Raw genomic sequence first — 21,947 nt, forward strand, 5'->3', positions numbered from 1 at the left:
AATTAAATGCAATCTGCAGCATGCTAAGGTTTAGACCCCACTTGTCTTCACAAGCTCATTTTCGGCTTACACTGGCCAACACAATGTTCACCGAACAATGGCCCCATGTTTCCCCATAAATTTGTCTTTATTTTACTCTTCCCTTAGCCTGGTACGCCTTTTTTTTTTTTTTTAGTTACCTACTCATCTTTAGCACGAATTCAGATACTCTTTCCAGAGTTTTCTAAAGGACATGCCATCATCACAGCCTTTGCCGCATGCCTCTTGTACAACGGTTATTAAAGGACACTTACTCCAAGCCGATTATGTTATTGTCGGTCACAAAATCATTCTCTTAATCCCGCCCTGCTGATGCTGGCGTGATGGGCCGATCACTTCTTATTCATCTCTGTCCCCACCTTAGATCCAGCAAAGTGTATCTGAGTGAGCAGAGTCTCAATATTATCGAAGTGATTTCGTATATAGAGAATGGTATCTTGTTTAAGTTGCTCCATTTTATCGACATTTCACGAGAACGTGGTAACATACGATGATAATGATTAAGATATCAAAGTGGTCTGTAAACATAATCTGTTCGCCTAAAGGAGCCAGCCCCAGCTGGGGTCTGCAACCCCTCTATAACTTGACTCAAACATTTAAAAATTCTCTCAACTGCACTAGCAGAAGAGAAGAAGCATAGTCAGTAATAGATTTTTTTTTTTTTTAAGTCCCGCTCTACGTAGATGAGCTCGCCACCAGATATGTTCTTCGTGAATCCCAGCGTTTCCGTGGAGTCGCATCCCGTCCCGGGGCGCCCCACCTGAGGGTTCTCAGCGCTGCCGCCTGCGACGCAGGTGGAAGCCCAGCCTTGGCCATGTGCCCTCTTCCTTCTCAGCAGGAGTAATTGAATGTGGAATATCTTACTAAACGCTGGACCGTGACAGTGTTAACACTCTGACTGCCTCCTAACAGCAGGGCAATTATTTGCCGGGTGGGGTTTTTATAAATCCCTTGGCACGAGGACGTCCCGATAATTGTGAAGGAGTGCCCTGGTCAGTGTTGACTCCGCAGCCCCCCACCCTGGCAGGTACTGCGTTCTCAGTTCCCCGGCCTTCGCGTGTCCTTTTCTTGTCCTTGGGGACTGTGTCCACTCTTCTGTGCTCGCTTGGTGTCTTATTTCTTAAGAGCATTTTTTTAAATCGAAACTTAGAACTCACACATATTTCAGACAGCCCTCCTTTTAAACCTTTATCTCTCACAGTATTCACAAATTGCGGATCATGGAGCAAGAAAAACACTTTCTAATCTTGTTCCTCTTTACGGCAGTCGGCGACTCCCGTTTGCTGTGTATTTGTTATTCGCTAAAGTAAAACTTGAATTCTCCCACTTACCCTGTATACTTAATAATTCTCCATTCCAGGAATAAGCAGTTACTTTGAAGTCATGAGAAATTATCATTCTCACGTGGTAACAGATGAAATCGAAACACTAGTAATTGTGCTTTGGGAATTACAGGTGTACACAACCCTTTTCAAGTTCTTTTTATTTCATGGAAGCTTGTTTGAAAAGTAAGCCTCAATAACAAAGAGAAGGGAAAAAAAAATTAGATAGAACTTCCCCCGGGCAATTACAAAATAAAGGTCAGTGTGTGAGTGGAAAATGACCATAAAAACATTCTTCATGAAATAAAGCAGCAGGTGCTTCGAATACAAAAAATAGATCTGCTTGTTTTCAAATCAATTGCATTTTTAAAGTACTTGCCCATATAACACTTAAGTGTAAGAATGAAAACTGAGAAGAAAGGAGCCCACGGATAGATTGTTAGAAATCTGGAACAGTTCAAAATATTAATGTAACGCTAAGGGTGACTGGGTAACAAATGGTACATTTGCTCGCTGCTCAACCTGACATAATTAATATTCTAGGTCACGCTTAAGTTCCCAGGATGGAAGGTCTGAAGGGGGGAATTCAAGAAAAATATATATCTATTATATAACTCATTGCCTTTTTTTTTTTCTTTTCCCCTTTTGACGAGTCAGAATCATAGCCTTTAAAAAAAATCAGTGCTTTCACACCTCATTTGCCATATTCACCACTGGGCCACCCGTCAGCAGTCGGCCGGATGCAAGGAGGTCAGTAAGAAGCTATTAGCAGAGCCCTCTCCTGAGATTTCCTGGGTCTTATTGAGTTGAATGTTAGCATGACGGTACTGCAAATAACTCAGTTGTAGGTTTTTTTTTTTTTTTAAACAGTTAGCACAGATTTCCCCATAGTGTCGGTCACTCTAGAAAATTATTGCTGAAAATGAGGTCCCAAAAGCTAGCTTGGCCGTAGCCCTTCTAAGTTGTGAAAAATGTGAAAACCGAAAAATATGTCTCAGTCCCTTAGGATTAATTTTGTCTTTTGTGACTCATAGTAATATTTTTGAAAATCAACAACAAACCATTATTCACAAGTGGATGACACATTGTGAAATATAGCAATTGAGACCATAGTAAGTTGATGTTGTTTTATTTGCTTAAATAATAATAATTAAATGAATACTGTATTAGTCTAAATAAATAGGATATTTGCTTGCTGTAGGGACTGAGGGAAGGCTGGACTCTGTTCATCGACAAAAGTTAGCGAATACATTAAATTGATTTCTAAAATACACCTTGAAGATTTTTAAATGGCACATTTTAAATTCAATTAAAATATATTTTCTATCTATATTTGATTTAAATTGCAAAGAGAATACACATGAGGAGGTCTCTATATAGGTTGCAAAATATAATTTAGGAAACCTATCATGTCTACTGATCTATTTGCATTTCCCATCTAGCCTGTGTATACATGTGCACGCAAGTGTGGAAGATCAAGGAAGATTTCTAGCGGGGGTAAAGTTAATAGCTGGTAGCAGTTATTCAGGTTGATGGATATTTTAAGAGAAATTATAATCTAGTTAAATTGTCTGTATTTTACCATTTAAATCTATGAGATTGTGGACATGATAAACTAACAGATTTCATTCAATTAAATCATCCTAAATAGATTGGTGTTTTCTTTCATACACTATGTAGATTTAGTTAAATGTTATGTCAAAATAGTCCTTTTAATATACTATTTGTTTTTTCCTCATTACAATTGATATATTTTCATTGTAGAAAATCACTCTAAAATCATCTTAAAAATGACCATCCACTTAAAAGTTACTATCCACCGAAAGCTGTTTTGAATATGTGTGTGTGTGTGTGTGTGTGTGTGTGTGTGTGTGTGTATTTTATGAAGACGATTTAGCTGTTTATGTATCCACCTTGTTCTATATTTGGCATTATAGCAAGAATGTTAATATGACATTAAAAAATGGTTGATATCATTGCCTGTAAGCTTTCCAACAGTTTTTTCTTGTATAAATTGCCATAGGGGACAAAAAACATCTCGAAGAAGAGCCAGTTCAAACTATTTTTAAAATATTTAAATACATTTGCATGAACTCAGTTACAGCTAATAAAATTCAGCCCCCGAGTATAACGTTGGAAGAGTTGGGTCGGAGGTGACACAAGTCAGGGAGTCTGCGATAACTTAGTTCTTAATCACGACATGCTCGAGAGCAAATCGAAACCGGCGCTAAGTTTAAAAGAAGATTCTCTGTAACTTCTTGGAAAGCATTCGATTGGATTTTGCAATAAACATTTTTCTAAGATGTTTATGTGTCTTTGGAAGACGAGAGGGAAAGCGAGGCTTTGCGGGCCTTTCTGAGTGGTGCGTGTTATTCTTGATCAGCATTTAGTATTCATTTTTTGAGTGTCTGCTATGTACCAAGTCCTCAGCGAGGCCCTAGGGATGGAAAAATATGTAAAACGGAGTCCCCCGGCTTCGGCGGCTTGCTTGGGGAAGGACTGACCCACGCAAAGGTGGTCGTGAGGACGTGAATAGGTTCTGTGCTGGTCACCCCCAGGCTATTACAGAAGCATTAGGGAGAGCGAAGTGAATCTCACATGAGCTGGTATCAGAGGTTAACACTTATTGAAGTGTTAGAGTAGAAATATATAATTTTCTAGGATAGTTGTTTAAAGACAGCTATCCTAGTTAAGCATAGTGCTTTGGAACTACGTGTTTCGTGGGGTGACTATATTTATGGATATGATGATGGCATGAGAGAAAAAAGCACATTTTTAGGAAAAACAGATTCGATGGATACATTCTTTACATTCGTCTGGAGCGTCTACGGAACAGCCAGACAAGTCATACTGTCCTTTAAAGTGTAATTTTTCCATATGAACATGTTTATAGATATGAAAAGAGTATCAGAATATGGTTCTGTACTCAAACACCACTGAATTTTCAGAAATTGGACATCCACTAAACTTGAATTTAAAATGTCATACATTCGTCTGTTGAACTCCCATGGCATAGCAGGTGTTCTGCTAAGTCAGTCTTGACTGTTTTGATGCAGTGTGACAAGGTCAATGATAGAACAGCAAGGGTAATGCGACACTACCGACTGCAGTATCTAACCACATGAGCACAAAACATAAGATGTTATTTCGAATATGCACTTCAATTATTTTAAAGAAAAAAACTTAACATGGCTTCCGTTAATTAAGCTGTGTAATAAATAATCATTCAAACAATCAAATACACGTTGAGTACGTGTTTTGTAATTGAAAGTGGTTCGAACATTGTGCATGTGAGTTTGTGTGAGTGAATGTGTGACTTATAGGTGTGGGTACGTGGTGCGTGGTTAGAAAGCAAAATGAATGACTTAAGGTTCTGCTTATTTTTTTCACTGATATAATTATGAAAAATAGGCCCCGTGAGGCAGGTAGAAACTCTAGCTCGATCGTTTTTAGCATGTTTAGTCTTCAGCCACGAATGATCCTGAAATCGTTGGTGTAGAGTGAAGACGAAGCATGAGTATCTTGTGATCTTCTCGGAAAAATCTGAAATTCACCGCCTGTTCAGAACCAGAGTGGCAGTTTCAAATGGTCCTTAAGCGTATGGAAAACATTACGCTACGACATTCTTTGCTTTCTGTTCATGTGAAAATTAAAGATAAAGATCCAAATGACGTTCTTTTCCTTTAGATTCCAGGCATATACAATTCACCGTTCAGACAGGAGCCCGACCCTTGGGAGCTGAGGCTGCAGAAGGCGAAGCCTTTAACACACCGAAGACTCGAGCTTCAGCCGCAGCGCTCCAGTTGCCTTAGCAACTGGCTGGCGTGTACCACGGCGCGGTCCTTCCCTCGCTCCGAGTTCCTGCCGCCCATCCATAGGAGACAATGCCAGGTACTCGTTGGTCCTGTGTAAGATCTCGATCGCTGGTCGTATTCTCGCTGTTGCTTTTTAAGTTACCCTTCTTTTGTCTTTGTGACAAAAAAAAAAGGAAAATTAATTTTTACAGAAATTAATTTTAAATAATATAAAGTATATTTAAAACATATACCAAGGAAGTCATCAAATGTTTCTCTGGTATTGAATTTTAGGGTTTTCAATATGAAGTTAACACGTAGGATTTGGAGCTAGGATTTAGCCTTTTTATGGAAAAATATTGTTACGTGTATTTGTTATAACCTGTTGTTGCTAGGAAAAAAAACCTTCATATAATCAAATAGACTTAATTTCACCTGTCTTCTGATGGTCTATATCTTTATATACAATTGTAAACATAGTTTAGGTTTGGGGAATTAGGGCCCAAAAAATGCAAGACTCAAGCAGAGACAAAAAACAGTCACCAGGGACTAGAATAAAGCGGGATTGGCAAAGGACGTCCTAGGGCCAAGGCGGGGTGGGATGTATTGGGTAACGGAAGTCCCAGAGAGCAGCAGTTCTGTCGTCCCCGTCAACATTTAAACCGGAGTGGACATGTGCCACCAGGCAGCATCAGGCCGGAACCGGATTCATTCTGGTTCACACTGCCAAGCTCCCAGAACGCCTCACCGTTAGTCCCCTGCACAAGCTTGCCTCAGTTTACTTCTTGCTGTGCAAGAAGTCACTCGAAAACCTGACGGCTTGAGCTGTCACGCCGTGCTCACTTACATCATGGGTCAGCGTTGTAGGTACAGCTCGGGCGAGTGTCCCCGACTCCAGATCTCTCACAGAGCTGCAGTCAAGGTGTCCGCCAAGGCTGTGCTCTCGCGTGAGCTCACCTGTGTGGGGAAGAAGAGGGTGGGGAGATCCGAGGGCGCTCACATGGGTGGTGGTTTTCATGTCTCAGCCTCTCTCTACGGTGCTGCTTCGGACATGGCAGCTGGCTTTCCTCAGAGCGAGCGATCTAAGAGAGTGAGGGAGAGCTCTCCGAACAGAAGCCACAGTGACATCTCACTTCGCCGGCGATGAAGTGAATGAGTCCAGTCCATGCAAGGGCGTGACTGCCAGGAGGCGCGCGGACCGCGGGGGCCGCCACACGCCCGGCTGTTCGGTCAGCCTCGCGGTGAGACAGCCCGCATTCGTGCCATCAGAAGAGAATTACTGCCGGAATTACGCGTGCCGTTTCATGTTTCCACTCTCTATAATTGGGTCCTTGATTCCCTCCATTTGTATATTTTCGATCTCTCAAAACTACTGACCGATAACACCGTAAACTAGTGGTTAACAGTATATTATGGAAAGAGCTGTAAAAAAGTAGCTGAAAATCTATAAAGGTAATTTTCCCCCTAGACCACTTTCTCTTTTTCCTCATCCCTGATTTATTTTATTTTTAAAAATCTGTATCAGTATTTTAATTACCTTTAAATGAGTCTCTTTATCCGAAGAAGACATGGAAGCTGAAAAATTCTCCTTATTTCTGAAACAGCGTGGCAAACAGGGCGGAATCGAGCAAGGGGACAGAGAGAGATAATCAGGAATATCTCAGTTTACTTTGGGATATATCTTCAGAGTAGGATTTCATTATTCTTTTCAAAATATGGGTTATTCCAATAAAGACATATAAAATGAATTTCATAACTAACTGAATTTTTACCATTTGAATTATGCACGTTAGTATTTCCATGAATGCAAGTAATGGTTTTCTATGCCATCAGAATGTACAATGCATTCATTAGTTATTCTATAAAGAAAATTATTCTGGTATCTTCATTGCATGTGTATTAACTGTTCAGTGGTCGCTAAGTATCAGGTATAACATTGTTCACTTGAATACTTACTATCCATATGTCATATGGATATTCGCTGCTGCTACGTGGAATTCATAGAGTAATTCTGCATGCAACCTCTTAGGAAATGTGAAAATTATATAGCATTAATAAGATCTGGTTCTATACATATTTCTGAGTTGAGAACACTCAAGCCAAACCGAATGCCACACTGTCCGATGCCCACTTAACCTTAGTTTTCGAGTTTTGTAATATCGTCTTGTTGCTCTGATTATTTTTATGCTTTTATAATATGGCTTATTTTATACTGGTTCATGTTCACTTCCTCTCTGTTAATGCACTTTTCTTAATACACCCACTTTTATTACATCACACGTCTCCCCCACACACCGTTCTATTTCAATGTATTTTATGTACACATATGTATTTAATATAATTGCGACATATATGGAATGTATTATACATGTATTGATATAAAATATGTATGTGGATAATATATATGTACATAAAATTATACATGTATACATGGTTATGTATCCATATGGAAGATACATATACATATATGTACGTAATATGTATACGTGACTGAGGTATTTTCTAAAACCAACAACCAGTTCTCTGATCCTCTGAATACCAACTGGGTGTCCAACAGTTCAGCCAGTTTCTGACACTGATTTCCACCAGGAGTTAACGCAGATGCCGCAGTTTAAGGGCTCAGTCCCACAAGACTGGCCCCGATCCTCACCTCACACACCAGCAGCAATTTTCAGGCCTCCCATGCTTCTTAATGACCAGGTAGAAATTGAGGGTTCCCATGACCCTGTCCAAAGGTTGAATGATTTGCTAGAATGGCTCCCGGAACTCAGGAAGACATTTTATTTACATTTACTGCTTCATTATAAAGGATACAAGTGAAGAGCTGGATGAAGAGGTGCTGAGTGAGATCTGGAAGGGTCCAGAGAGTAGGAGCTTGTGCACCACCCTCCAGGCACACGGATGTGTCTGCTAGTTCAGAAGCTCGTCACATCTCCCGTGAGAGGTTTTACAACACGTGTGTACAGATATATACATACGTATGTACATATCGATATATACATATACACATATATTCATAAATTACATTTATCTAGCACACCACAAATTAATGACCCTTGCTATTTTTTTCTTTTCCTGCTCCCTTCTTTCTTCTTTTTTTCCTTCTTTTCTCTTCCCTTATTTTTTTCCCCTTTCCTCCTTGCCCTATCTCCTTCCTTTCTACCCCTGGTCCTCCCTTCTTCAGATGCGACGATATTCGACGCCTTCCTTTTCTTTCCTTCCTTTTTCCTTCTTCCTTCTTCTTCTTCTTTTTCTTCTGTTTTTCCTCTCCTTTTCTTCCTTCCTTCCTTCCTTCCTTCCGTTTCCCTTTCCTTTTCTTCCTTTTTCCTTCCTTTTTCCACGTTTTCTATTTTTCTCTTTTCTTTTTTATTCTTTTTCCTTTCTTTTTCTTTATTTTCCTTCTTTTTCTTTATTCTTTTCCTTTTTCTTTATTCTTTTTCCTTTATTTTCCTTCTTTTCATTTTCTTTTCTTTATTCTTTTCCTTTCTTTTTCGATTTTCCTTTTCTTTATCTTTTTCCATCCATTTTCTCAATTCTTTTTTTTTGATTCTCTTTCAAAAAGCTTTTTTCCTTCGATGCCCTTATCCTATTAAGAGATTTATTTAATGATCAGGATGACTGAACCATTTGGGGACCGACAGGGGTGGGCAGGCAGTTTTGAGAGCGAGATCACAGGAGGTCCGAATATATTATGATATTATATCTGAGGTTTATCCAATGGAGACAAACTTCTTCAATGTGAGATGGTCATAGTAAGCTTAAGAAATAACTTCACTGTTACTTAAGCTTCGAGAAACGTTTAGATATACCAGATGACTGTAAATTATGGGGACTGTTAATAATATAAAAGAATATAAACATATTTGACTCTTATAATCAGGATTTGGTTGGAGGCAGCAAAGAAAGTCAAACTTTGGAAAAGCACAGCTAGGAGCCCGAGGAGACACACAGGTTCAGGTGGAGTCCTGGGTGGCCGGCATTCTGAGGATCAATATTTGGAAATGAGCAGATCTGGAGTTTGAAGCTATGTCCAAAACCTAATCCCTTGTCACTCCAAACATGGCTGATACAAGTGATCACTTGAGATCTAAAAGGCAATCCATCAACAGAAAGACAAAGAGAAGCTTGACAGTGGATGTCATTTTCTATCCAGGGAGGAGGAATATTGAGCTCAAAGGCAAGACACTGATTTTCTAAGATATAAACGTACAAACTAGGCACAGAGAGAGATGGACGTGCAACCAGGGGGTTGGGGTCACAAAGGTGATACTGAACCCCCAAAGAAAGACTGGGCCTATTTCTATTCCAAATTTTACTGCTCAGGTAGAGCTCCGCCTAGTCTCGTTGGAAATAGTAAGTTCCAGTTCAAGGAATGGGGTAAGTCTACAGAAGAACGTATGTTAGTCATGTCGCTACGCTGATGGAGGTTGGGAGGCGGGGCCTGGCCGCCCAGAAGACCTTTACCCCATGTGAATTCTGGCCCTTCACAGTCAGCCTTGGCCATTTGCTCGTATGTTTGATGCTGCTGCTGTCCAAAATCTTTTTCAAATTCCTCTTGAAACAAATAGTGCTAAAGATAATAATAAAGCCATGGGTGTCATTTTTGAGTATTTGCTCTGTTCTAAGTAGAAGTATTATTTACCGTATCTTAACATATCTTAGGAAGCAATTTTGTGAGATAGTTATTATTCATGTATATATGAGGGAAAAGGTCTAGAGGCATGATTCGCCCCTGACGACACAACTAAACATTAATTTTTAAAACATAGCATTTGTCAAAGTAAAAACTTAAGAATGAGAGATATATATATACACACACACATATATATACTCCCATTTTTTCATAGGGAACTTAGAATCATGTTACTGTATCTTTAAAAAATAAAGTTCCAATAAAAATCCATTAATTCCTTTCAAATATAGCAACCCTCCTGTCCAGCTGTGAAAAGTACTAGATGATACTTATTTGCCATTTGTGTTATTTACGGTCCATGGCTTTTATGGTAACTGGTTCCTATTATTGGTTTCTATTAATGTAAAACATAAGTGAACATAAATGAGGCGTGAATCGTTTCTTTTTATTAGCCCACAGTCTTTGCTCAGTGCTCGCAGGAACTCCAGCTGCGTCTCGTTAGTGATAACCTATTTAAAGAAGAGATCTTTCAGGATAAGGGATATGATGGAAATCTTTGCCCATTTTATGTCACTTCCCTCCTGCACAATAGTGGTGAAAAAAGAAAAGAAAGTGTAATTAATGGCACAGAAAAATCTGAAGCCACCTCTAATCTGCATTGTGCTTCATGTGATCCTAATGAGACAACCAGTGGATTCCAGGAGTAGTATAAGTAACTACTAATTTAAAGATAGGTTACATTGTAAATCACCTTTCCCAGGAGCAGCTTCTGGGCTTTCCTGTTACACGTTTGTGTGATAACATGGTTGCTGTTGTATCAAAATTATGAAACAATAGAATTTAGAGTTTTAAATAAAGAACATCTAAAATAATTGGAAATACGGTCCTTCTATGTGTTGGGGCACCAAAAATTAAATATAAGATTTATCATTTACCTAAAAACTTAATTTTAATGAAAAAACAAAACAAAACAAAACACTTGCTATTCTACTTCTATTTATAGGAAAGCTATGCTCCGAATTGTTTCTAATATTTTTACTTATTCAAAAAGAGAGGATTCTTTTTAAATTTCATTAGAAGAAACATGTTTTTTAGAATTAGAAAGCAAAGCAACTTAAAACTACAAGTTTACATAGCATAAAAACTCTTTTGATGTGAGGGAAAGATTACTTAACTTAAAATAATTTAATAGAATCGTTTATTCTTGTGTGAACATTTCTCAAGGATGTGATACTCTCGTGTCATTTTCTAATTCAGAGAAGAACCAATTGTTCCTTAAAAATAGTTTAATAAACTTGCTATACTTCGTAGATATTCAGTAGCCTCGGTCATCAATAATATGCGGAGAACTCCTTCGTAATAAAATATGTACGTCATCCTGTCTCTCCAGGGGCCCTTTCGTGACATTGCCGACGTATTAGAACAGCGCTACAAGCCTTTGGAGCCCACCTTGTGGGTGGCAGAACCCATGGATGAGCTGAAAGAAGCCAGGGAGGAGCTCAAAAGACGAGAATGGATAAAAAACATTCACGACAACATGTGAGTTCTCAGCTGTGCCCTGTTTGGTGCCTTGAGTTATCTAATATTTTGTCTTCCTTGATATTGTAGAGAATCTTTTATTTGTGAGAAAAGGTAAAGTCACCCTTGACCTATTTGGAAGCAACCATTTTTCAACGTGCAAATGTTTTAGATAAGGTCAGTACCAATGACGATATTGATTGTGTGTACTCACACACACACACACACACACACGCACAGAGGACACAAGTCATATTGAATTAGGGGACTACCCTACTCCTGTATGACCTCAACTTATTACATCTGCAACGACCATACTTCTAATTAACTTCACAGTCTTTAATATGTTCGTTAAGCATAGGAAGTGTGACAATAATATTTTACATATAGAGTATGGATTACAGAGGATTTTTTTAGAAGTCATTTTAAACCTTCATTGGTTTATTCTTGTTCCCAAAGAAAAACTCATGTCATTTTCTCATGCCTTCTTGAAAAAAAAAAATTATTTTCCTTATACGTCTAGCTCTGAGAAGCCAGGACATGACACGAGTAATTAGTAACTTTTCTGTGAGAAGCTCCTAGCTAGATATTGTGAGAAGTGTGGAGGAGTGTTTGTTGATTCAGCAAACGTTCGCATGTCGGGAGCAGTTCTAGGCTCGAGAGATGTTAATCTGAGGGAAGAGACTGTTCTCTTAGATCTTCCATGTTTCTAGCTTTAAACCCAACCAGAAAACCTAACAAAATTCTGAGTAAGAATTATTATGGGTAAGCTATTGAAAATGGTCAAGTGTGCGTTAAAGACCATGATTTTTTTTTTTAATGTAGAATTTGCTCTCGTCTCTGATGATCTAGATTTTGACAGAGAAAAGATAAAAGCAGGTTCATTGTATTAAAAAAATGATGATGTGAAAAGTTCACAGAACAACGAGAAGACCAATTTGGCAGAAACTAATTTTTACGTGAAATGCAGTAGAAAGAAAAATCGTGCAAGTCTTCAAGTCCAAGGATTTGAGGGTTTATTGGGAGATACCGGAGAATTATTTAAGGCTTTTGAGTAAGAGGATGTTATAGAAAGAATATGAATTTGTTGATTGCGTGACAGATGAATTTAAGAAGAAAGATGCTGTAGGGAAGGAAACCTATTAGGAGAATATCGTAGTAATTTAGGTAAAAGATACGGACAGAACTAAGATGCTGGCAGGGCTCAGTGCCCTGGTCTTTTTCCTTCCTTCCTTCTCTCTGTCCAGTCTTCCATACACGACTTCTCCGGCCGCTTCTGTCTAAACGATGTCAGTTACCACCTCTATGCCAATGGTTTCCACTCCCTAAACCTCGAAAGCCTCACTCCTACATTCCAGGTTTAGATTTTCAGGTGCCATCTTCGCATCTCCACCAGATGTCCCAAGCTCAGTGTGTCACGCCTTGGCCTGCCGCTTTTTCCCTTGGGTGTGAATTACTTAAGGCACCAGCTATCAGCCCCAGGTAGGGACTTGTGAGTGATTCTGTTCTCCTTGCCCAGCCTTTTATTGGTCCTCAAATCTGGTCTATTCTACCTTTTAAGTATTTCTCTTTTTTTTTTTCCCCTGCTTAAACTTAGGCACTTAAAACTTCCACTTTTAAAAAGCCTGCTGAGTCTGCTCAGTCTTACTCCCATTCAGTGCATTAAGTTAACAACTCCAGAGAAATGTAAGCAAGCAGTTATTCAGCCAAAATTTTAATGGCTTTCTATCAGCTCCAGAATAAACCTTAGTTCCTTATTTCGAGACACAGGCCAGTGGGAGTCTGACCCAGGCTTCTTTCTTTGGCTAATCTTAAGCACTCCCTGGGAATCTGGGCTCTAGAGCTACTGAGATGTTTTCATTCCCCTTTAAAGCCCACATCCTCCTCTGCTTCCGTGGAGGAATGGCTACCTCCCTGCTTTACTCAGTCTGCTCTAATCCACTTAAAAACAGAAAAGGTTGAAAACCACGTGATATCACATATATGTGGGATGTAAACATAAAAGCAACAAATGATCAGGACAAACAAACAGAGACTCATGGACATGGACAATAGACTAGTGGTTACCAGAGGGGAGGGGGGAGGTAGATGGGGTAAAGGTGTCAAATATGTGGTGACAGAAAGAAATCCAACTGTGAGAGGTGTAAATATATATATGCCTTACGGTTGAAATGTACAGCTGAAACTTACTGGATTTCATTAACTAATGTCACCATAAAAAAATTTTTTTAAAAATTAAAATTACAAAGGGATTACTTATGTACTTTTAAAAACAGAAATAGCATCACGTATTGACTGTAAACCTTTAAACATCGTAAGGTGGTGCTTGGGTTTTCTAGAGGCACCTGCTGTTAATCACATCTTGTGTATCTCACCCAGGCATTTTTTTTTTTTTTGCATATACTATTATATATGTGTATATTGTTCCTTAATGTAAAAAAAGGCGGAATGTATTTCCTTTATACTGGAGATCATAGAGAATTTTAGGGATTTGCAGAGAGCAAATTTTAAGGAATATTTTCAGACATAAAATGGGACAGTACAAGTTGTCTAGATGAAGTAGGGGGTGGTGATTATTACGAGGTGGGAGAAATGGGGGACCACAATGGCACCCGAGCTATGTAAGTAACGTCAGATTCGCCCATCAAGCAGCAGAGGTGGGAAAGAGCGGGGGATCATAAATCAGGCGACATCAGCGTCCCGTCCATTAGAACCTTCTGTTACTCGTAAACATCCTGTCTTGGTCCTGGGGGCTGTAACTGCGTGGACCGCAGTGTGTCCAGAATGCAGTGGGGGGGTTAAGACGCCGCAGTAGAGGTCAGCGCCGATCTGTGACCTGTAGGCAAACGAAGTCCCCTCCAGAGTCGACCTCCTGATCTTGAGAATCTGCAGTGGTTGCCTTCTGTGAGAAAGAGGGCTTTGCAGATGCGATTAAGGATTAAAAACGGGGAGGTTGTCCGGGTCAGCCCGACATAATTACAAGGGTCCCTCAAAGCGGAAGAGGGAGGCAGAGAGATATTTGACGACATAGAAGGTCAGAGCGATGCCCTGTGAGAAGGACACCTCGCCTTCGTTAGCTCTGAAGATGGAGAAACGGGCCACCACATAAGGCCCTCATCAGGAAATGAGCACCCCGAGAAGTCCTTACACGTTAGTCTGAACAAAGGGGCAGCTGTGGAAAAGTGACTAAAATATTGGGAGGGACCAAAGGAAGGTAAAAATTATTTAACAAGGTTCGTTCGTACAGAATTCTCTCGGCCTTCACCTCCCAGCTCTGGCGATAAGAATGCTTCTCTCCTCCTCGTGGAGGAGAGGCGTCTGTCATGTGTGTTAGCTCCTGATTTTGGAACAAAAAGGAGAGCTCAGATCCCTTTCTTTGGACCTGTCGTTTTTGAATACCTTCACCTCAAAATAATGCTTTGCCAAAGTGGCATCATTTGGGGTGCATATTCTGCCACCCTTCATTATGCAGAATAGACGAAATGAGAGATACCCAGTCAACACTCAGGGGCAAAGAAGAACTAGCAACTCAATTTCTTGAGCTCTCTCATTCTCTGGCACAGATGAAAAAAATCCAGCAGCTATGAATCATATGTATCTGCCTTCATTTCCCTCAAATTTGCCACCTAGCTCTGACAGAAGCCTTGGTAAATAGTAGATTTCTCGTCTTTAAACATTTTAAATACTTATTTCTACTTAAATATCAGCACCATTTCCTAGACAGCACCCTAGGAAAATCGTGGGAAAGGTTAAGAAACTAGATCTTCAATAACGGTTTTGAAAAAAAGGGCATTGAAAGAATGCGGTGGGTACAAAAGAGATCTGGTTCCATTTGTCACTAAAGAATAGTGATAAGGAAATTTAACACATCCCAAAACTTTATTTGACTTTTGTGATTTTGTCCAAGCACTTTAGACCTTTACAATCTGCACATTCCCTGAACTGCTATTGTATTATAAATCGGGATTATCGTATATTTTCAGAGAACGTTTTCTTAACAATTCAACTTTTATTTGCAACTCTTCCATTTATTTTAATTACTGGCGCAGTGTGCTTCGTTTATTTATCAGCAGAGCCTTTTTAAGTTAAAATACTGAATTAGCTAACCCCATTAACACAGAATACGCCAAACACGCAGTCACGGGAGAGGTGGTTGCTGTGCGAACCTCATTGTACACGCAGGTGTTCTGGGCGCAGGTGGGCACTGTGACCTTCTTATGATCCAGTGTCCCTCTGCCTCTCCCCGCTAATTTCCAGTGGAAATTTACAAAGTGCTGCCTTCATTTTCCCAGCCGAATGTTTCTAATGAAGTTCTGGTTCTTTATAACACCGGGGATACAGATAATGAGCCTATGTATAACTAAGAAGTTCTAGAATTTGTATACAAAAAGCCCTTTATTAGTTTGGCTCTACCGTGAAAACTGTGCTCTTTTCTGTCCTCTGTTTTCTTGAAAAAAAAAAATGTTTTGTTTTGTTTTGTTTTTTAAATAAATGACCACATAATACTAGAATTTCATCATTATAGATATCTAAGTCTAAAGAAGTCTAGGATTTATAGCCTCGACGTAATGGTGGTCATTTGGAATACTTTTAGTGGTATGCCTGAAAACATTACATGTGCTTTTAATATATGCAATCCAACAAGTCATACAAAGATACTTTTAGTCTTTTTAGTTGGATTTCATCATATTCTAAGCACGCTTCCTAATACGACGCCTAACATATGCTAACTAAAAGTTGACTTTTAGTCAATTCGTGAGCATATGGCTCTTTTCGTGTGTGTGAAAGACAGTCATTTTGTGCCATGCTCACATCCTTATATTGGTAGGGCATGTATACATCCCAGATTGCCCTGTTTTAATTTAGGGCTCAAAAGGGGGCGGGGGTCAGAAGAGACTTGAAGGCCAAACAGATGTTTGCCAGACAGAGCAAAGAGAGTGTCACCGAGGCGGTGGCCTGGATGACGCCTCTCTAGGTTAAAACGTGCAAAGCTCATGGACGCTTCGTTTGCCGTCCCAGGTACCTTGAGAAGCTTGGCTCATACCTTGGGAGCTCGTCCAGTGTGACAGCGATGACGTGGAGAGTACAGGTGAAGCCACAAAATAAAGGGCCACAGGTACCACGATACAGTATTTAGACTTTACCATATAGACACAGTGTAGAACTGTCACAGTGTGTTACTGGGTCAAAAGGAACAGGTAGCTTAGAAATATCACTTTATTAGCTATGTCCATGGTTCAGAAATGGGAATCGCTGGTACCGGAGACCAGTTAGGAGACTGCCGTCACAGCCCAGCTCAGAGACGAAGAGACTTGCAGTAGGACGAGGACATTGTTTGTGGAGAAGAGAAAGTCTGACAAATCGCTTAAAAGGTAGAACGCTGTAAACCCTAAACCAGCTTGATTCAGGGGGGAGCCCGATAATGGTGTGGATGCTGCGGTCGGGGCCTCAGGTGCATTTAGAACGACCCTTAGAACTTCCTTGGTTGCAAACAACAAAGGTTCATTCGTGGTAACTCAAAGAGTTAAGGGTGCGTTTGAAGCGATACATCGAGGAATCATAGAAACATGAAGCCTCTTTTACAAGGAGAAACCTTCTGACCATCCCTGTACGATGTCCACTAACGATTTTAGTACTTTACCTCTTTAATGACTTTGCTTCTTTAACCTGCATGAAAACCTTTATTTCTGTCCTCAGTCAAATGCTGCTGCTATGATTCAAACTATTTTAGATATAACCGTTTAAGCGAAGTTCCTGGGATGGATCCTCGCACTCACTCCTGTGTCCCCAGTTAGGATTGTCTGGCCTGTCGGCGTCACTGATGATTGGCATGAGGGGGGCTGCTCGTAGACTGAGGTCTTTATTAATGCATGTGATCACTTGAGTATGTTCCATGCCTTTGCCATAAGGATAGAAACAGTAATTGGCACTCCCGCTCTGTGTGGTTTACAAGATAAAATCGATAAGACACTACAGTTTTAAGACCTTATTTGCTATGCCATCACCTCATGACATTACAATTTCTTGTGTATAAAGTATAGGAGGTTTTAAAACTCTCAGAGTACATCATTCTATACCCTGTCTGAAATGAAAAGAAGTCTTTATATTTTGTTTCTCTTTTCCCACATAATAAGAGTGAATGCGCTGATAGTTACTTATGATGTGAGAATCCTGTATGTATTTCATAACTCATAAGTAAAAACTCTCTTCCGATAAAAAGAGAAACACGTCAGATGTGCCTTGGTATTAAGGGATCACACGGCATGTTATTTAGCCACCTAGGTTAGAGAGAGGAATGAGACAATGGGCCACTTTCCTTGGGCCCTTACTTCGCCAGTAATGCTGTGGCCCCGTCTGCCCCTCGGGGGGGCCAGGTGACGCCCCAGTGATGGCAACAATACCTGTGAGGAAAGGATAAAGTAACTGGGAAAATGTCCCAGACACGTTAAGTAAGACGAGGTAAGGCTGCGAAAGTTTGGCCTGATCTGGTGGGGGCCAGGATAAGCACCCCGTGAAGAGCTTCCTTCTCATTTCCCGGGCAAATGAGCGACAGACTTGCACGTGCATGCACATTCCAAGCTTTACCTCTGACCACTGAATACACACCTCTGAATAAATACTCGGACAGCAGAGGAATGGTGTGGGTTGAAGTGGGACAGTTAGGTTGCCCAGGAAGGCGGGGCGGTAACCTGGATTTTGAAAGATGACTAGTGTATGTACGGATCAGCCTTTTAGGAAGAGGAGCATGGGCAGAGGCAGGGGTGGAAGAGACGCAGGGAGGGAAGGAGAGGAAGGGAGGAGGAAGGGAGGGGGGATGGCATCAGCGGAAGGGCGAGGAAGGCGTGGAAGGACACTGGACCAATCCATGGCCTTCTGAGAGGCCTGAGGCCGGGCTCCAGAACACAGGCTTGAACCCATTCGTCATCGGGGTTCATAATCTGTGGCTTCTGATCCGCTGGCAGTGAAATAAACAGGTTGGAGGAGAACCTAGAGTTATGAGTGACAATAGTAGGGCAAATGAGGACAAATGAAGAGAGGAAGATGAGTATCATTTGTTTGTCCTTTTATTTGGAAAATAATGTTGAGTATATTAATTCTCAATGCATAAAAGCTTTATATTTGTAATGGACCTATTTTCTCTGAAGCTAATTGACTATTTTTATTTTTGTTTCCTGAGACCTCTACTAATTGTTTTCTAACTGGCCAGACGTTCAAGTAATGACTTGTTTGTATATACTTCTATATTTCCACAATGTATTTAAGAATTTCTCCCAAATCTGTATTTTTGATGAGATTATAATAAATAATAAGCAAACCCATATCTTCTTTAATATGGTTTTCAGTTAACTGAAAAGTACTCACTGCAAGTGTAAGATAGCTCTGAATATGAATTTAAAGTTGACAAAAGATAGCATTTTTAACTAACTGAAAATTATCTAAAAGTTCGATTATAAACTAAAGTTAGATTTTTGTGGTTTTCATATCTATAGTTTTGTAAAGCAAATCCTACTCGAGAATTTAATAATTTCTAATTTGAGGATAAGTGTTAAATATTATTTACAAAACACAGAAATATTTTTGAATATATGTACATATGCGTACCCATACATTAACTTCAGAATATACATATATGTTACTTTACTGAGATATCATGGCTAACTGAAATTAATTTTTGGATGGGGAAATACCTGGCCTTTGAGCCTTGTCTTCTTAGCCATCCATTCCCTTGAGAAAGCGAATTTTGTTCAGACACAAAAGAAAAATACTATTAAAATGCCAGTCAGAGGTGATAGGAGCTGTCAGTGCCGCAGCTCACAGCGCCGCCTCTGCAGGCTCAGGGACGGCGCGGCCACGTGTGTGTGTGTGTGTGTGTGTGTGTGTGTGTGTGTGTGTGGCGTTCATCCCATGTTGCCGTACTCCAGAGCCTGTCGGCCACATTAGGTATGTGTGTGTGTGTGATGTCCATCCCATGCATGCGTGCTCGGGGCCTTGCTGACCACATTCGTGTGTGTGTGTGTGTGTGTGTAAAACATCCGTCCCATGTGCCATGCTTAGAGATGGCATGGCCACATTCACTTTGTGTGTGTGTGTGTGACGTCTGTCCCATGTGCCCGTTAACACGGGGGGGACCACAATTTGCCTTCTGTGAGAGCTCTTTTCCCAAGAGCACATGCAATACATGCTTGTGTAATTTTGTCCAGTTTAAAGCTCTGTGTTCTGTTTGTTTTTACTCTAGATATAGTATTAGAGATTTTTTCTTAGGAGAAGTATTAACAAGGACTTTATTAATAAGCATTAAAAATTGTAGAGAGCTGTAAAAATGGAGAAAATAACACTGCTTTTCCTGTTTATTATTTTGTAGACAAATGTATTAACATAGTGATAAAAACAAATTTTTAATCGAATTGAGATTTTAAAAAGCCACTTCTTTGTCTTAATTAAATGAGATAATATATGTGAAAATATTGGGATATGGTATGGCTCAATAAATTTGTTGAACTTAATTTTTTCAAAATTTAAATTTCAGAATATTTTTCAGCAGAATATTTTATTTTTCTACATATATCTTTTGATTTCCTTGAGCTTGCTCTTTTTCTTTAAACCTTCCTTTTGTTTAAAACATTATCTAGCTCTAATTTCATTGACACCATATCTCCTTTGTTTATGTTAATTAAGAATTTCTGAAGTTAATTCTTGTTTCCTGCATTATATCTGTTTCCTGTAGGTTATCTTTTATGTCTGGATTGGTGTCTTCCTTTTCATGTGGGTAATTTCCCCAACTGGTAATCCATTCTTAAATTCATATGTAAAAGGAGACCTTGCTTTTATGTGAGAGTGGTTTTTTGATGAACAGCCTTCATTGGGCTGTGGTACAACCTTTTTAAATTAAGAAATCCCCAAATGTTGGGGTCCACAGTTGCTTCTTGGGCACTCTCAGTGTCGTTGGAGAAGATGCCCTCGTCCTCTGAAGCGGAGAAGCCCAACAGCCAGTTTACTTAGGGCGACGAGCCTAGGAAGGGCCCGGTGGGCAGGTTCTGAGTGGAAGTCCATGACCCCATTGGGCGCCTCACCCCAGCCCCCCGCCCGAGCCCGCCCGAGCCCAGAGCTCCGGGGTCCAGTTTCCAGGGCAGGCCCTACTCGTGGTGCATGGGCTGGGGGAGGGACCTGGGGCGTCGTCGCTCCTCGCGTGGGTTTGTCCTCCGCCCCCTTCGGCTTCTCCCTGGCCCGCACCCTCTGCAGCACCTGCGCCCTTGGCCCGTGGGCTCTGCCAGCGTCCGTGGGACCAAGAGCCCCTAACTCTCCTTGGCCTTGGCCTGTTCCAGCATAGGTTTTCAGTTTTTGAATTTTCGGCCTGCTTTCCACCTGCGAAGATGTGTTGCTGTTTTCATCTGCTGTTTCTCTTCTGTTGTTGTTCTCCTTCTTGTGGTTTATAATTTTTTTTAATTATTTTTTTTTCTTTATCCCTTTTCTCTCACTGTAGAGGGTTTTGATGACAGATCTAGTTTACCAGTTTATACTGAAAGCAGATCACGATCTCAGTGTCTGTGAGAGTTTATATGGGTTTCGAAAATTTGATCTCTTATGTTGGCTGTAATAATACCTAAAAGTAATAATGATGACGATGATGAGAGCTCCAAGCTACTTGTACTTTTACTCCGACCTTCAGCACTGCTAGTAGTTACTGGTCACGTGCCCTTTTCAGCCTCTATGTGGAGCTTTGCATATATTCAGTTTTTCGTTCCTTACAACAACTCTGTGTAGGAATAAAATCTCGTTGAGGTCAAGTACCTTGCACGAAGGAACACAGCTAGCAAGGGCAAAGCTAAGTAGGATGTGAATACAGCTCTGGCTGACTCGAAAGCCCCGTCATTCATTACCACTGCCCAGAAGGCCTCCATAATTGGGGTGAGTCAGGATCCGAAAAAACTCACTTCAGTGAGAATAGCCTATCCTGGCCATCCTTTTCATTTCGGAGTACTATTTGAAAATGAGGAGCATTTTTAGTGACATGATGAATTTGGAGTTATTTGTCACCGTTAAATAATAAATTAGTTATTTAACATTTTCCACATTTGCAAAATATTTGAGACTCACAAACTTCTGTGAAAAAAGTTTGAGTTTCTCCACTCAAAGAGTATGAAATAGAGATTCATAGAAGTAACGGCAATAGCCAGTGGCAGAGACTGAAGTAGAACTCTGTAACTCTGATCCCAAGCCAGGTCCTATTCTCACTGTACTACCTCTCTAAATTCTTGTTTTTTAATCAAAGGTCTCTAGAAATCAAATTAAAAATATCGCCTTCATGCTCTTTCAGGTTTTTGCCATTTTCTTCCCACCATAAGAATAAAAAGTACATCCCATCAATGCATCTGTCAAGCAAGTTCGATCCCAGCTCTCACGGGTGTCCGCGTTTCAGAGACGAAAAGCCTGAGAAGTGGATCAGCAACAAGGTGAGTTAATGCAACATTTAAAACAATACCTGCTTTCAAAAGGCCAAAAATAGACACCGATGACAGCAAATATAAGTATTCTCGTTACAATGAACACTTCCTTCGTTACAAAGTTATTTAGAGCTATTTTAAGTAAAGATGGTGCTGCTGACCTACGTCAGTAAGAGGCTTGTTTTCAGAGTGTTTTTTT

General features: G+C 40.2%; 1 protein-coding gene across 2 annotated transcripts in view; it reads left to right on the forward strand.

The window, feature by feature from the left end:
• Positions 1-21,947, forward strand: part of SPATA17 (spermatogenesis associated 17) — a 113,786-nt gene that overhangs the window by 57,181 nt on the left and 34,658 nt on the right. For both annotated transcript variants that reach the window (XM_039883385.1, XM_039883386.1), the window contains 3 exons: positions 5,049-5,252; positions 11,179-11,327; positions 21,622-21,757. In XM_039883385.1, coding sequence (XP_039739319.1) covers positions 5,049-5,252; positions 11,179-11,327; positions 21,622-21,757 — 489 coding nt within the window. The remainder of the gene's footprint in view (positions 1-5,048; positions 5,253-11,178; positions 11,328-21,621; positions 21,758-21,947) is intronic.

The sequence above is a fragment of the Pteropus medius genome, unplaced genomic scaffold (assembly GCF_902729225.1).
Source record: "Pteropus medius unplaced genomic scaffold, Ma_sr-lr_union100, whole genome shotgun sequence".
Classification (NCBI taxonomy): Eukaryota; Metazoa; Chordata; class Mammalia; order Chiroptera; family Pteropodidae; genus Pteropus; species Pteropus medius.